Source organism: Helianthus annuus, chromosome 13 (genome assembly GCF_002127325.2).
Source record: "Helianthus annuus cultivar XRQ/B chromosome 13, HanXRQr2.0-SUNRISE, whole genome shotgun sequence".
Classification (NCBI taxonomy): Eukaryota; Viridiplantae; Streptophyta; class Magnoliopsida; order Asterales; family Asteraceae; genus Helianthus; species Helianthus annuus.
In genome coordinates this window covers 106,940,376-106,953,678 of record NC_035445.2, presented here as the reverse complement: position 1 = coordinate 106,953,678, position 13,303 = coordinate 106,940,376, and the positions used below count along the sequence as shown (strand labels likewise).

The following is a 13,303-nucleotide window of genomic DNA, read 5'->3' as shown; positions in this document are numbered from 1 at the left end:
AAATTAGTTTTAAATGATGTTTTGGATAGATTTCAAAAAATGAAAACTCGTAGGGCGTCGACGTTTTAATTATGTTTGTAACAAAGTTTACATGTTTTTTATTATTATATAAATTTAGTTTGATGTTCGTTTGTTTTACATGACACGACCCGACCCGATACGAACCGATTTTTTTACTCATATACTTAGGGGCCTAAAATTTTTAAAAATGTTCCGCACCCCTATGGAAAAATTCTTGGGTCCGCCACTGCTCAAAAGTCCTTATTTTTGCCTCAAAAGTCCTTATTTTGAGTGTTTGGCTTTCCATTTTTAGGACAAAAATCCTTTTTCTTAGGCAAAAGTCATGTTTTTATGACTTTTTTTTTTTCCAAAAGGACTTCTGGAGAAGTTAAAAATAAGTTAAGCCACACATGCCCAAAATATTCAAAAATATTATGCCGAAAAAGTCTGAGGCGTCAGAGCACAATAAACCCTAAAATCGGTTGCTGGACAGTATCGCGTATTTAAGCTTCTGGATTGAAGGTATTTTCTACTCAATATTGATTCAGACAACGTTAATTAGATTTGTACCTGCTCTGCTGAGAATTTTCTTTCCATTTTCTCTTGTAACTCGTTAATAAATTGTATACTGCTTACATGTTGCTCTTAATCTCATGGTTAATAATTGATCTTTTCAATTCTTACGGAAGTCGGTTCCGTTTGATTTCCCAAATAAACCCAAAACAATTGGAATGGGTATTATGGGGAGGGTTATTTGGGGTTGGGATTATTTTAGTTTTTTTTGATTATATGATATGAGTAAAGTTCCCGTTCAAATAACTTTAACGAACTAAACGTACAAATAGCATGAAAATGACAAAAAAACGCGGTGCCATTTTTCGTAAATATTTGCTTGTATCCACAAATGATTCTGTAGAGTAATTTTGATCTTGTTGAGTAATTTTGTAAAATGTTCTTGTAGAGTAAGTAATTTTGATTAAAAAACTATACCTCACCAAAACAACCCCTAAAAAACCTAATATTTAAGAAAATGCCACCGCGTTTTTTCAGCAAAACCTTCGGTTCATACGTTTTGTATGTTAAAGTTATTTGTATTTGATCTTTTGTCTATATGATATATCCGTTTACCTGGAAATTTGGTTATAATATATTTAAAGTTATATGCATCTGATCAACTAGTTATAAACATATGTTAACTGAAGTATGTTATTGGTGTAGTAGTTAAGCCGGTTGAATTATCAAGAAGGGCTGAATATTATTGTGTAATGGAGTTGGGTAAGAAGGCAGTGGAATTTGCCAACAGAGCAGCAAGCAACGACACCGTGGTCAACGTGTTCCTGGTGGGTGCGTTTGCAGGGCTCACCGTTAGATCATTCAACCAGCAACGGCATATCGAAACGCTAGAATCCCAAAGGGATTCGCTTGTGAAATCCAACAAGTCAATGCGACAGACCATTTGGGACTGGAAGCAGAAACTCTATGCTGATGCTGAGGCTGACAAAAAACCTGTCGTTCCACTTTCCAAACTTAAGTCCATTTATGGTGAAGTTGCACTAGTTCCTCAATCTGGTCAGTTCTTCCATTTATGCTTATATATATAAGTACCTTTTTTTTTTCTTTTTTTTTTTACTATCTCATAACTGCTATGCCTCTAGGATTAACTGTTCACTAGTTTCCTTGGATCTTTAAGTGTAACATCTCCAACTTCGCACATGTACTCCATCAGTTATATGCAGGGTATATGTGTTAGATAAGACCTGACCGATAACTGGCTTCCTTGCTGAATAGCTATGTAGTTAATATCCCGATATATTAGTGATATATCGGTTATCAGTCCCCTGCTGAGATATCGGTACACAATATCGGTACTGATAATATCATCGATATTGACCGAGATTTGACCAATATATCACCGATTTTCCCGATATCAGTACCTTTCTTCTTAGTTCTACTATCTGTCTTTTTTCTTATTGTTGCTTTAGTGTTTTAAGTCTTAGTAAGTTCCTACTTACTACAATTGTTAATCTTTTTCAAGTTGCAAAAGGTTAATTTGTTAATGGTAGGAGAGTATACTGAATTGTTAGTGTTAAATTACCGATATCCCACCGACATCCTACCGCGATATCCGATATTTTACAACATTAACTACTTAGCTGACTAGTGAAAAACTTTACTTAGTTGAGGGGATTATGAGGAATCTTTCTAGTAGGAAGTTTTGACTTCATATGTATATCTACATAACTCTTTCGTCTAATCTCAAATCTCATCTCCCCTCTTGTCTCCATTACCAAGTGTAAGCCAAGTAAATCGATATGATCTAAACCTTTGAAATTGACTAGGCTTTTCCATTTTGGTACACTCTTCATTAGGGGTGCAAACGAGCCAAACCAAGCCCAAGTTCGTTTAACTTATGAGAGCGCGAGCTCAGCTCGATTCGAGCTTTGTTTTCAAAGCTTGAGCTCGGCTAGTGGGTAGTTTTTTAAGCTCGATCTCGGCTTGTTTGTTATTTATTAATTAATTTATATATATTAATTGAGTTTTATCATAATTTTGTAAACAATAGTTATCATGTGTATATATATATATATATATATATATATAGGATTAGGTTCAAGAGTGAACACTAGTGTAGCTTGCGAACTGAGTGAACTAATTCTGGCCATACACGTGTGCAGATTAATGGCCAGGATTTGATGTTGAAATACACTAGTGTATTTTACGATTTGATGATTAGATCCTGGCCATACACGTGTGTAGATCAATGGCCAGGATTTGTTCACTCAGTTTGCAAATACACTGGTGTTCACTCTAGAACCCCACCCTATGTATATACACACATATATATATAATATGTTAAACAAGTATTATTGTTTAGGTTCACGAGCTGGCTTGAGCTTGATAAGTGAAGCTCAGGCTCGTTTACTAAACGAAGCTTATTTTTGGGTTTGAGCCTGAGCTTCACTTATTTTCTTCATCATTGTTCCATCTTCTCTTCATGTTGCCCAGGGTTCTGTTCTTGTAACAACTAGCAAGGGGCTTATTTTCTTTGTGGGTTGTTTGTCTCACATCTCTTTTCTTGTAAGTTAGAACAATATTAGGTTTGCTTGAGGATGAAGTGTAGCTGTAGTTTTGTGGCAGTGGCTGTTACCGTTGTTGTTCCATTTACTTGCCTATTTCTTGTTTGAAACCCTCCAAAGATCCTCAGTAGTTGGAGCTAAAGTTTGTATCTCTTTCACTTTTGCTTCCTTGGCTATCTCTTGTTCTAGCAATCTGTATTCGACTTCAAGTCGGTCGGGTTTTCTCATTGGGCCAAGTTGTATCTTGGTGAACTTTCCGGCTGCCTATTCCTAGGAAAGTAGGAAATACATAAAAATATATTCATATGTTTGCACTTTGTACATAAATGACACTTTCATATGTTGCAAAATAAAATATATCATCGTTATTACTTTTTTTTTTCCCGGATTCCATCTTTAAAAAAACAAAAAGATACCGACAAAGACTGTCATTCTCGTATATGCTTTGGTCGCCTCCCTGTCATGCTCATCCTTATATGGAATGGAAGTGTTGACATTTACAATTGTTTAAGATGATGACAAACGGTAACGGAAAAATACATGTCAAAATTGGTCTGGATCAAAAACACTTTCGACCAGTTTTCTTTGTTTAGCTATTGTCTTTTGGGATATAAAAACATAACCAACCATTTTGTGTCTTTGAATTGCAGCGGAGAAGACAGACGGAAAAGCATCTGCAACTAAGATCATGATCTGAGTGTCTTCTTCCAGGTGGGCGTGGATGAGCATTGGATCAATTTTCATAAATAGTTACTACTGACTGATGATGACATATTAATCCTTGTTGCCTGACCGCTAAACGATGCTTCAGTTTTGTACACATAATGCTCGCTCGCTTATAAAAAAGAGTTATCAAACATACATATTTAATCTTCTTGATATGGATATTATTAAGTTTGATGGTGAGAAATAAGGTTATCATTTTTGCATCTTAACTCCTTTTGAATTTGATTCGTGGCTTGTGAACCATTGGTCGGCTTGTCAGAGAGAGATCGAGTCTATGACAGGCCGAACTCAAGTGGCTAGGAGGATGTTTGATAGCCACACAAACTAAGTCTATAACAAGCTGCTGATTGGTAGTAGTTTTTGGGTTTATTACATGAGATATAATCGTAGGCTACATGGGCGTATAGCGTTTTAAAATGACCATGTGGGTGTATAATTGTATATTGTCACGTTTAATGTACCATACAATGGCGGTTGTAGTTTTCATTTTTATATCTAAAGTAGTTGCATCATATCATAACTTCTAATAAAGAAAAGTGTTCATATGATTCTTTAATAAAGAAAAGTGTTCATATGATTCGAAATAGGGATTACACACGTCTCAAATCTTAAAAACCTTTGTAGGAGCAATGAGCATTTTTTTAATCAAAGTTTGCATTAAATTGCACATTTTTGATAGATTTAACTAACACTAGCCTAAGATCCCGCGAGTTTCGCGGGTGGCTTAACATAAACATATAATATCTAATGTCATTGAAGCCCATGTAGATCATCATTTTTGTTCTAGTCCTTTCCAAACTTAGGCTTCACGTCTAAGGGTCCAGTGACTAACTTTGAATTTTTTAAGAAATTGAAAAAAAAAATGGATCAGAATCCGAACCTTCTTTGGAATTAGTACTTCTATTTAAGCAAATTCAAGAAATAACATGTAGACCCATCATTGATCTATCAATAAACACTTCGATTCATATGAGCAAAAACATAAATATTACATAACTGAAGTCGTCACGAAAGTGTAATTTTAGAAAAATAGAACACTTTAAACATCTCATAGAGCTCATAATCTGAAACAATGACCAAATTATATTATTCTAATAAAATTAGACATCAAATAGTAATTGTTCATTGAACATGTAACCATAAGTTTCTTTTTCTAAAGATTAGCACAATTGTAATTTATTTTTATTTGTCTATTCAAAACCAAATACCACCTTGATACACAGCGCCACGTTGCGCTTAACCGAATCATTCTTGGTATGATAACATTGCAAACTCCGAAACTCACACGTTGCCGTGGAGATCCGATTAGCACCAAACTCCATTATGCGTGCAAAACGTAGATACGTTGACGGTGTTAAAACCTGTAACATTTAGTTTAGACGACTTACAATTAATATTGAGGTTTAGTGAGGATGAAAAGTAAGGTATCTCGATGTAAGATTTAAAACCTATTTACAACACTCTTAAGAGTAATGAAAAACTTTGATAATAGAGAAGCTAAGCTACTGCAAAATCATAATCAAACTTAAAAACATCTATTGCATGTAAACATGAATGATGTGTACATTCCCAAATGTTGCTTCAGAACATGCAATCAAAGCAACAATAATAATTTTCTACTTCATTTCAAGTTCAGGTAAACTATTTTAATTATAACTCAGAAGTCATATATATTCAGATCAACATTAATGGTAATAAAATAAAAACTTACAATTGTTGATCAAATGGCGTTTGAACTGTATTGTAACAATCGTAAACTACAGAATCTGCTAGGTTGCTTCGATTTGAACATCAGACGGCTCGATCTAATAATTGACCAAGAATGAAAATAAAAACAAACACAATAAGTTATATATTTATAACCATAACGAACACCAACAGTTAAATTGTAAAATATACAAATAAAAAGTTGATAATCACTTCATAAGCATCGGTTATAAGTGCATTATCCCATAATAAGATCATTTGACCTCCCGAAACCAAATGAATATTAAAAAGATACCTATTTTCGAACCGGGATCCATCCACCACTCCTACATTGTCCTTTGATTTCAGCCACTTCCTTATATGCGTGCCCACAGACATCGAAGCTGTAAGTTTAATCTCTAGTAATAAAAAGCGGCAACTACTACCCTTTTACTTATAAATGGATCGATTTGGGTTTTATTTTATCTCAAACGGGTCAAATTAAAAAAAATGGCTAAAAAGTAAAAATGGAACAAATGGATTGAAACTTGAAAGTATACCAAAGGCTACATTCTTAAGCATAGAACATCCTAGATGGACTGTGTAAAAAGTTTAGATTATTATTGTAATGATAAACAAAGTAATTATTATAAACCATAGACTAAAAGGTGTTTTCGGGTTGATTCAACATAACCTGACCCGTACTACAAAATTGGCCTAGAATGCCCATCTTGCCACCTCTAATCTTTATTAAAATTTGGATGACATAGCAACCAAATGTAATTCTTAAGAAGTACACTCAATAAAAAAGTTGAGAAGAGCATTAGGTTACCTATTTAACTGGCCCATAGTATTCCCCACTCGTCTCTGGTCCAAATCAAACTGCCATATTCGTAGGCTTTAACCATATTATAAAATTCAGATTCTCATTTTCCCAAATTACCTATTATATCAGTATAAGCACAAAATAGGGCTTCAATAATTCAAATTGCTATCCAAATATACACCCATCTACCCAGTTATCCAACATCTAACTTCAAATTGTTTATGTTCGTTTATGTTGGTGAACTGTTCGTTTAGGTTTTAAACGAACGAACATAAACAAGCACACACATGCTCATTTTCTAAATAAACGAACACGAACAAAAAAATGTGTTCGATTATATGTTCGTCTTTGTGTTCGGTTAAAGTTAAATGAACAAACACGAACATGCCTCATAACACCACATCTAAGAACTCATAATGCTTCCATTCATCAAACATTACTCCTGTTTCGACTCACTAACAAACCCACCAATCTAAATACCCATCACAGTAAAAAAAATACCATTTCCCTTGATAACTTGTTTTGAAATCTTTTCATTCAACCCATTTAAGATAATATACACACACATTGACCCAGTCCTAAGTAAACGGGCCACAATTACCAGCTCTACTACTTCTTACATCAGTTGTCCAAGCAGACCCACCCCCTGCATATGAAATAAGTAAAAATTCCATAGTAACAGAAATTATAAAACTTGTGTTAAATATAACAAAGCAACTTTTACCAAAATATAAATCAAGTCCTCAAAGTTTGAAATATACAGTTAGTTCCCCTTCTTAAATAAAAACAACAAATTTTAAAACTGAAACCTACTTAATCAATTAGGTGTGTTGCTTCGATCATCTATTCTTTTATTGATTGCTGTCCCATGATACATCTCTAATTGTGTTTGTCAAATTTGTAAGATAACTTACTCTAATAAACATTTTGGATTTAATATCTTGATCTTTTCCATTTATGGAACTTTTGTTTATTAACCTATCTGTTAATTCCCCCTCCCCCAAAAAGAGTTGAATATAGTACCAACAATTAACCATTTAGGACCAAATAGACAGTTGAATCGACTTACTTCTATCGGTCTGTGGAAGTGGTTTAGGATCAAGTTGACCCATATATAATTTAATACCAAAAGTGTTTAGGATCAGGTTGACCAACACCAAAATTTACACGTTTTCAATATTATCTCATACGCTAATACTTCAAGAGGCCGTGGTGGCATTTTTGCCTTCGTATACATGCTCCCATGCAAAAAATAGAAGTATTTGGAAAAAAATATATCAATAAAAAAAACATTTGAACAATAGCATGGAATGGTTATTAAGATGTTTAAAAGTATACATTTCCCATACTATGGTCATAGCAAAACCTGGAGGTAAAGTCAATATATTGTTAAAAAAACGTTTTTTAAATAAAAACTATGATGTAATGGTTATTAAGATGCAAAACCTGGAGTCAAAGTCTATATTACTATATACTGTTGTTTAATATGAAAGATCAAATTTGGATATTATATTTATATAAAAAAACAATGTAGAAAGTTGTAAGCATTAAATACATTTTTGGGAGCTTTTCGACCCGTTTAACACATTTAATTGTTTGCTAAGATTTCTTAAACCGGCCCATTGGTGATTAAACACAACCAAAGTCAGCCCGTTTCAAGTACTTCGGTTGAAGCTTGCCACATCTAATCACCTACATGAGTTTAGACCACAACTATTTATTAAGAAAGGAAAGAACATAATATGAACCTCATCATTTTCAGGCAAGCGTGAATGTTTGGCTTTGTTCTTTTCAACCGGCGTCCAAGCCCCACAAATATGGCTTAACTATACCCTCTTTCGCATAGAAAAACCACAAACTAAAAATTATAATGTTGATTAAAAGAAGTTTACCAGTTAAATATACATAAATGCCAAACATAAAGAAAAATAATATAGTATATCTCAGACCTGCATCCTTTAAATGGGAGATAATTTATGTGCACCTACTCGTTAAACTCCTCTTTTCATTTTCTTGAGAGTTTGATTCATTTCTAACAGCGGAACTACCCTTGATAGCCTTTGGAAGTATGTAGTGACAACATGAATCTAAAAAAAACATGAGAAGATGAGCTCACAATGCCAACATAACTAAAAGTCAAGGTACAATGTAAAGTGGGTCAGGTAGGTTGGGTAACTCGCTAAAATCGTTCAAATTGAAATGGTTATTTTTTGGTACCAGGCAATATAGGCCAGCAGGGCTTGAGTCATGAATAACCCACCCACTTTTTTTATCCATTTACAACAACAATAATAAATAGTTATTGAATTAGAACATGATTAATTTAAGTCATTAAATGAAAGGATTAGTGTGACATTTTGTATGCGTTCAGAATAAAACACATTCTAAACTAACTGATTCATGTGTAAATGGGTCAATATGGACATCCATAACCAAAGAAATTTAAAAAAGGGATGATATAGTACCTATTCTGGCTACCTGGTTGACCCATTTGGGGATTTTGTTCCCTTTTATAACTTGTAACACATATCTTCACAAACTTCTATCCTTCTTAACTTGTAAGACATAACTTGTAATATATTTAATTAAAGCAACACACCGAAATCTATTATAGCGACTTATACCCATAAAAAAAGAGATGCCAACAGCAGAAAAAGGAGACAATTTACATGGGGTTGGCGCACATTACTACGGTAACGCGAAGACATTAAGTAATCTGCAACAAACCCTTAGTCATTTTGCATATGAATACCTTATATGCAATCATTAATATGGTAAAATACAACCGGAAAAGCCACCCTGAAGACCATTTATCTTACCTGTGTCGCTGGAACCTAACACAGAACCCTAGCTTCTGGCCGAAATATCAAAGATTCTGAGCGGAACCCTAATTCAGCCACCGTTGCCGCCATTGTTCATCTTCAGCCATTATCATCATCAATATTGTATCTTCTTCATCTATGTTTATCTTTTTACCATCATGTACATTCTCTTCTCTTTAAAGGAGACATAAAAACATAAAAAGAGAGAAAACATGCACTTGCTCTTCTCTTTAAACACTAATAAATTCAATGGCAAAGTCATAAATACAAATGAGGCTGGCTTACCACATTGTTGCTAACTTTCTTTCGGGATCCAAGGAATGGCAATCTTCTAACAAAATCCCTAAGGGGCTATTGACGAATGAGTGACATCATTCGGTATGATCCTTGAGAGACCAAAATCTTTACAGGAGTGTTTTTGGTCAAGAATACAACACAGCCGAAACGCCTGGGTTGAAATCACTACCGCTTCCTTCATTAATCAAGGATTGTCCTCATGCACCGTTGATCGGAATTGAAGGAAGGCTGGATTGCGGTTGAGTAAAAGGTTGGATTCCTTCATGAATCAAGGATAGTCCTCATGTACCGTTGATCGGAATTGAAGGAAGGCTGGATCGCGGTTGAGTAAAAGCCAGCTTTCTGTACCAAAGATTTGGTGACTTATATCAATGTTCTGTACCAAAGATTGTTCAAAAAAAAATATTAAGAATAGAAAATGTCGACAATATGAAAATGAAAAATGAATAGTAAATAATATTTGTCTACCCAATTCGTACAGTGTGATTCAGTTCTATGCATTCACGAACATAATATGTTTTTAGTAATTTTGTAACTCCATGATCTTTTCATATTTTTAATTATCTTCGAATTGAAGGTTTTATGCAATCAACGCACAAATCCATGTTTGGCCTGTTTTTTAAAAAGTTAAAACAGGTGGGTCACGTAACGGGCCAGAACTTGCCGATTTAAAACATGTCCGATTTGGCTGGGGCCAAAGCGGTTTCTAATCACAATAGGTTCGGGACAAAATGGGTTCAGTTTAAAAGTTACTATTACTTCATGTACCCTTATGCCTTTTGACTCGAAACAAAATGATATTTAGCCAAAATGGTCACCATAACCATTTCGACTTGAATTTGTTTTATTACCCTTACCCCTTTTGACCAAACCAATCTATTACTTTTTCAAAACGGCCACCTTAAATAGTTAAACGTGTAAGCAGGTTCTAACCACCCAAACCTGTGCTGGGCAAAACATGTATATAGATGCAACTTTAACAACATTTAAAGACACCCTAGCCATTTCAGCTTCATTTTATTGAACATACATCAAACACAATATATGTGAAAAATGATTTGAAAGAAAATTAGAATATGGATACCACTATCGCTGGTAGCAGGTGGATCTATTTTGTTACTTTTTTATAGGCCAATTCCATATTGACCTTGCCCATTCAGACTTGAAACAACTTGATATTTTTTTTTCAAAATAGTCAACCTAATTCAGTTATCTCCTAACCTGTTTTGACCTGAACCTGTTTTGTTACCCTAAACCCTTACCCATAACACATTTCCTTCAAAACCATTATGACCCGAATCTGTTTTGTTACCAAAAATGCTTACCCCCTAACTCATTTATTTCATAACTCGTTTTGACCAGAACTTGTTTTGTTCAGAAACGGGTTGGACAGTTTCTAACCTGAACACATTTTGAGCTGCCAACCGAAGCAGCCGACCACCCCACCAGCTATGCGGATATCAACGAAAAGATCTACAAAGAAAGATAACAAACTTAGACTAAGAAATCATATTTCTTTAAAAAGATATGAGAACGTAGTGACAAAAATGACAACAAATGAAAATTTTACCTTTGTATTTGTTATACAATTCCTCTAAAAGTCGCATATCTATGAACGATTTAGCATGATCTGTATATAGAAGATATCAAATGCCAATCACTGCTCTTCAAGCAAGTGCAACTTTTTCACTGTGTTTGGAAATAAAGGGAAACTATTAACAAAAAATACCTAAGTAATACACCTTTTCAATAAATCATCTTTGTCTAATAATATCCGTAAACCATTCAAATCGACAATTTTTATATTCAATGAAACTTTTCTTTTAGCTCTACATTATGAGCAAGAAACTTTAGTAGATTTTATTTTTTTACACAACATAACCGAATGATGAAAATTTATAAAAAGTTAAAAAAGAAGAGTTGATCAACCTATTCCAGTTATTGTCATGTATTGATGAAATTTGTCCTTATGCCTTCTGCCTATTTGTTCCATCATTAATAATGAAAATAATCAAAAATAAAAAAACAATTATAAACTTCAAAGCCAGCCTAATTTAAGCTGATTTTTACCCAAATTCAGAGCATACGTATCTAACTTCAACTATGATAATTCATAAACCATAATTAGAGAACGAAATTGGACACATTTTTACCTGCTGATTTGAGATCGATTAAAACCTACATATGCGGATTTAAGAATGATGAATTAGCAAAGAACCAAAACCCCAAAAAATGTAGGGATTGAAAGCATATACTAACTAACCTGGATTGATCTTTCTCTTCTGTTAAGATATAAAAAGAACTTATTGTGAAAACACACGAAAGATGAACATTAATAGTTTGCGAAATCAAAGAATACATATATGAAATCTGATAGAACTCTAAGTTGGAAGAATACACAAACCGTGAATCTCTTGTTGATATCTTGATTGCAAAGTTTTGATACCTAGGGTTTAAAAAAAAAGAGAGTGTGATCAGCCACATGATTATTATGGTTGGAAGCACATAACAAAAAACATAAAAGATCAGAAGGAATAAAAATACCTATGTTATTGATTGATGAATATGAGAATGAAGAACAGGAACTTGCACTCATTTGATCTAGGGTTTTGAGCGAGAAAGGAAAGAGAGAAACTGAAAGCAATAATTGAATCAAAACATAAAAGGTACAGAAACATTACCTATTTCTTCTTCCGGCGGTCAAGATATCAGTGGAGGGAAGCAGCGTTTTTGAGTCCTCATGTCACCATTGATTTGCTTTGAACATAAACCTGAACATAAAACATTGATTTGGATCGAACAACATGTATGAACTTTCCTAGTCACAAGATTTACCAAAATCCTCTGTCCCCATCGCATTCCAATCATTTAAAAAAAACCCTAATTTGAACAAAAAAAATGATGGAGAAGAAGATAATTGAACAAAAATTGGGGAAACACCTTACACTAATTGACATACCTTGATTTCATGAGCCAGAGAGAGCGATGACCTTCAAATCGACAACTTTGATGGTGCGATGACATCAGTGCTTCAACTTTCAGAGAGGTACTGGGAGATTTGAATACGAAAACAAAATAATTGTGAAAGATTGTAACCTTGAAATTACCTATACCAAGAATAAAGCCGCAAAGGAAGAAGCAAAGGAAGAAACCTATGGTTTCTGTACTATGAAAAGGGAAACAATAAGGAAAAAGGAAAGATTTATTTGATTGAAGATAGAGACAGGGTGAAGAAACGTATGTGAGAAGGAGAAGAGAGCATTGAAGAGGAAAAAGAATAAAGAAAATTAGATTGGCGCTCATTCTCAATTATCAGCCTTTAGAGCATGTCCACATCATCAAAATGATTGGCTAAGAATAGCCCTTGTGGCCTAAGAAAATTCATTTAGTATAATAGATAGATTTGAATCAAACCACTTTAGAACTCGTGAACTTCTTCTTTCAATCAGTGTTAAAAAAATCCAAACTCATATTGTATGAAATTGTACGAGTAAGATGTATAGGGACTATTAATAAAACAATCTCGTAAAGACTAAAAAGAAATTTGATTGAGTTTTAATATTAAAAAGGACTTAAAATGAGACTTGAATTTGAATTTTTAACACTAATTCAAAAATCATGTCTCTCTCTCTCTCTTCACTTTTTTTTTTTTTTTATAAAAAGAATAACAATCCGGCTACCCGAAGTAACCCAATGGCAAAAAGCGACCCTATACGCCCTTGATCGCAGACTGCGCAGGGTAGTCAAAGCACACCATCTCTAGTTCCGGAGAAAACAAGTCGCTCAAAGGCCCACTACGATAAAACTCGGTTGAGATCGGATACGAACTTGAGACAATGTGACCTTCAACCCCGAATCTTCACTTCCCC

The 13,303-nt window shown here is 34.0% G+C and overlaps 1 protein-coding gene and 1 long non-coding RNA gene across 41 annotated transcripts; one reads left to right on the top strand and one right to left on the bottom strand.

Annotated features, from left to right (window-relative positions):
* The first annotated feature begins 420 nt into the window (after window positions 1–420).
* LOC110898925 lies at window positions 421–4,012 on the top strand. 2 transcript variants are annotated; one of them, XM_022145773.2, is made up of 3 exons: window positions 421–522; window positions 1,222–1,569; window positions 3,728–4,012. In XM_022145773.2, exons 2-3 carry the CDS (start codon window positions 1,266–1,268, stop codon window positions 3,772–3,774), a joined length of 351 nt encoding a protein of 116 aa, XP_022001465.1. In that variant the 5' UTR covers window positions 421–522; window positions 1,222–1,265; the 3' UTR covers window positions 3,775–4,012. The 2 variants fall into 2 exon arrangements, with proteins under 2 accessions (XP_022001465.1, XP_022001464.1); XM_022145772.2 differs by having other exon boundaries at window positions 1,219–1,569.
* An 851-nt stretch (window positions 4,013–4,863) lies between these two features.
* Window positions 4,864–12,703, bottom strand: LOC110898924. Of its 39 annotated transcripts, XR_004876707.1 has the most exons (16): window positions 12,394–12,703; window positions 11,979–12,205; window positions 11,839–11,880; window positions 11,698–11,716; window positions 11,588–11,612; window positions 11,364–11,414; window positions 11,005–11,123; window positions 10,836–10,907; window positions 9,135–9,810; window positions 8,781–9,031; window positions 8,265–8,402; window positions 8,064–8,150; window positions 6,917–6,961; window positions 5,806–6,432; window positions 5,515–5,608; window positions 4,864–5,164 (listed from the first exon to the last, which is right to left on the bottom strand). It is a non-coding gene; the product is annotated as an uncharacterized LOC110898924 (long non-coding RNA). The 39 variants fall into 39 exon arrangements; XR_004876714.1 differs by having other exon boundaries at window positions 5,806–5,893; window positions 6,322–6,432; window positions 8,265–9,810; XR_004876712.1 differs by having other exon boundaries at window positions 5,806–5,865; window positions 6,322–6,432; window positions 8,265–9,810.
* Between the last annotated feature and the right edge of the window lie 600 nt (window positions 12,704–13,303).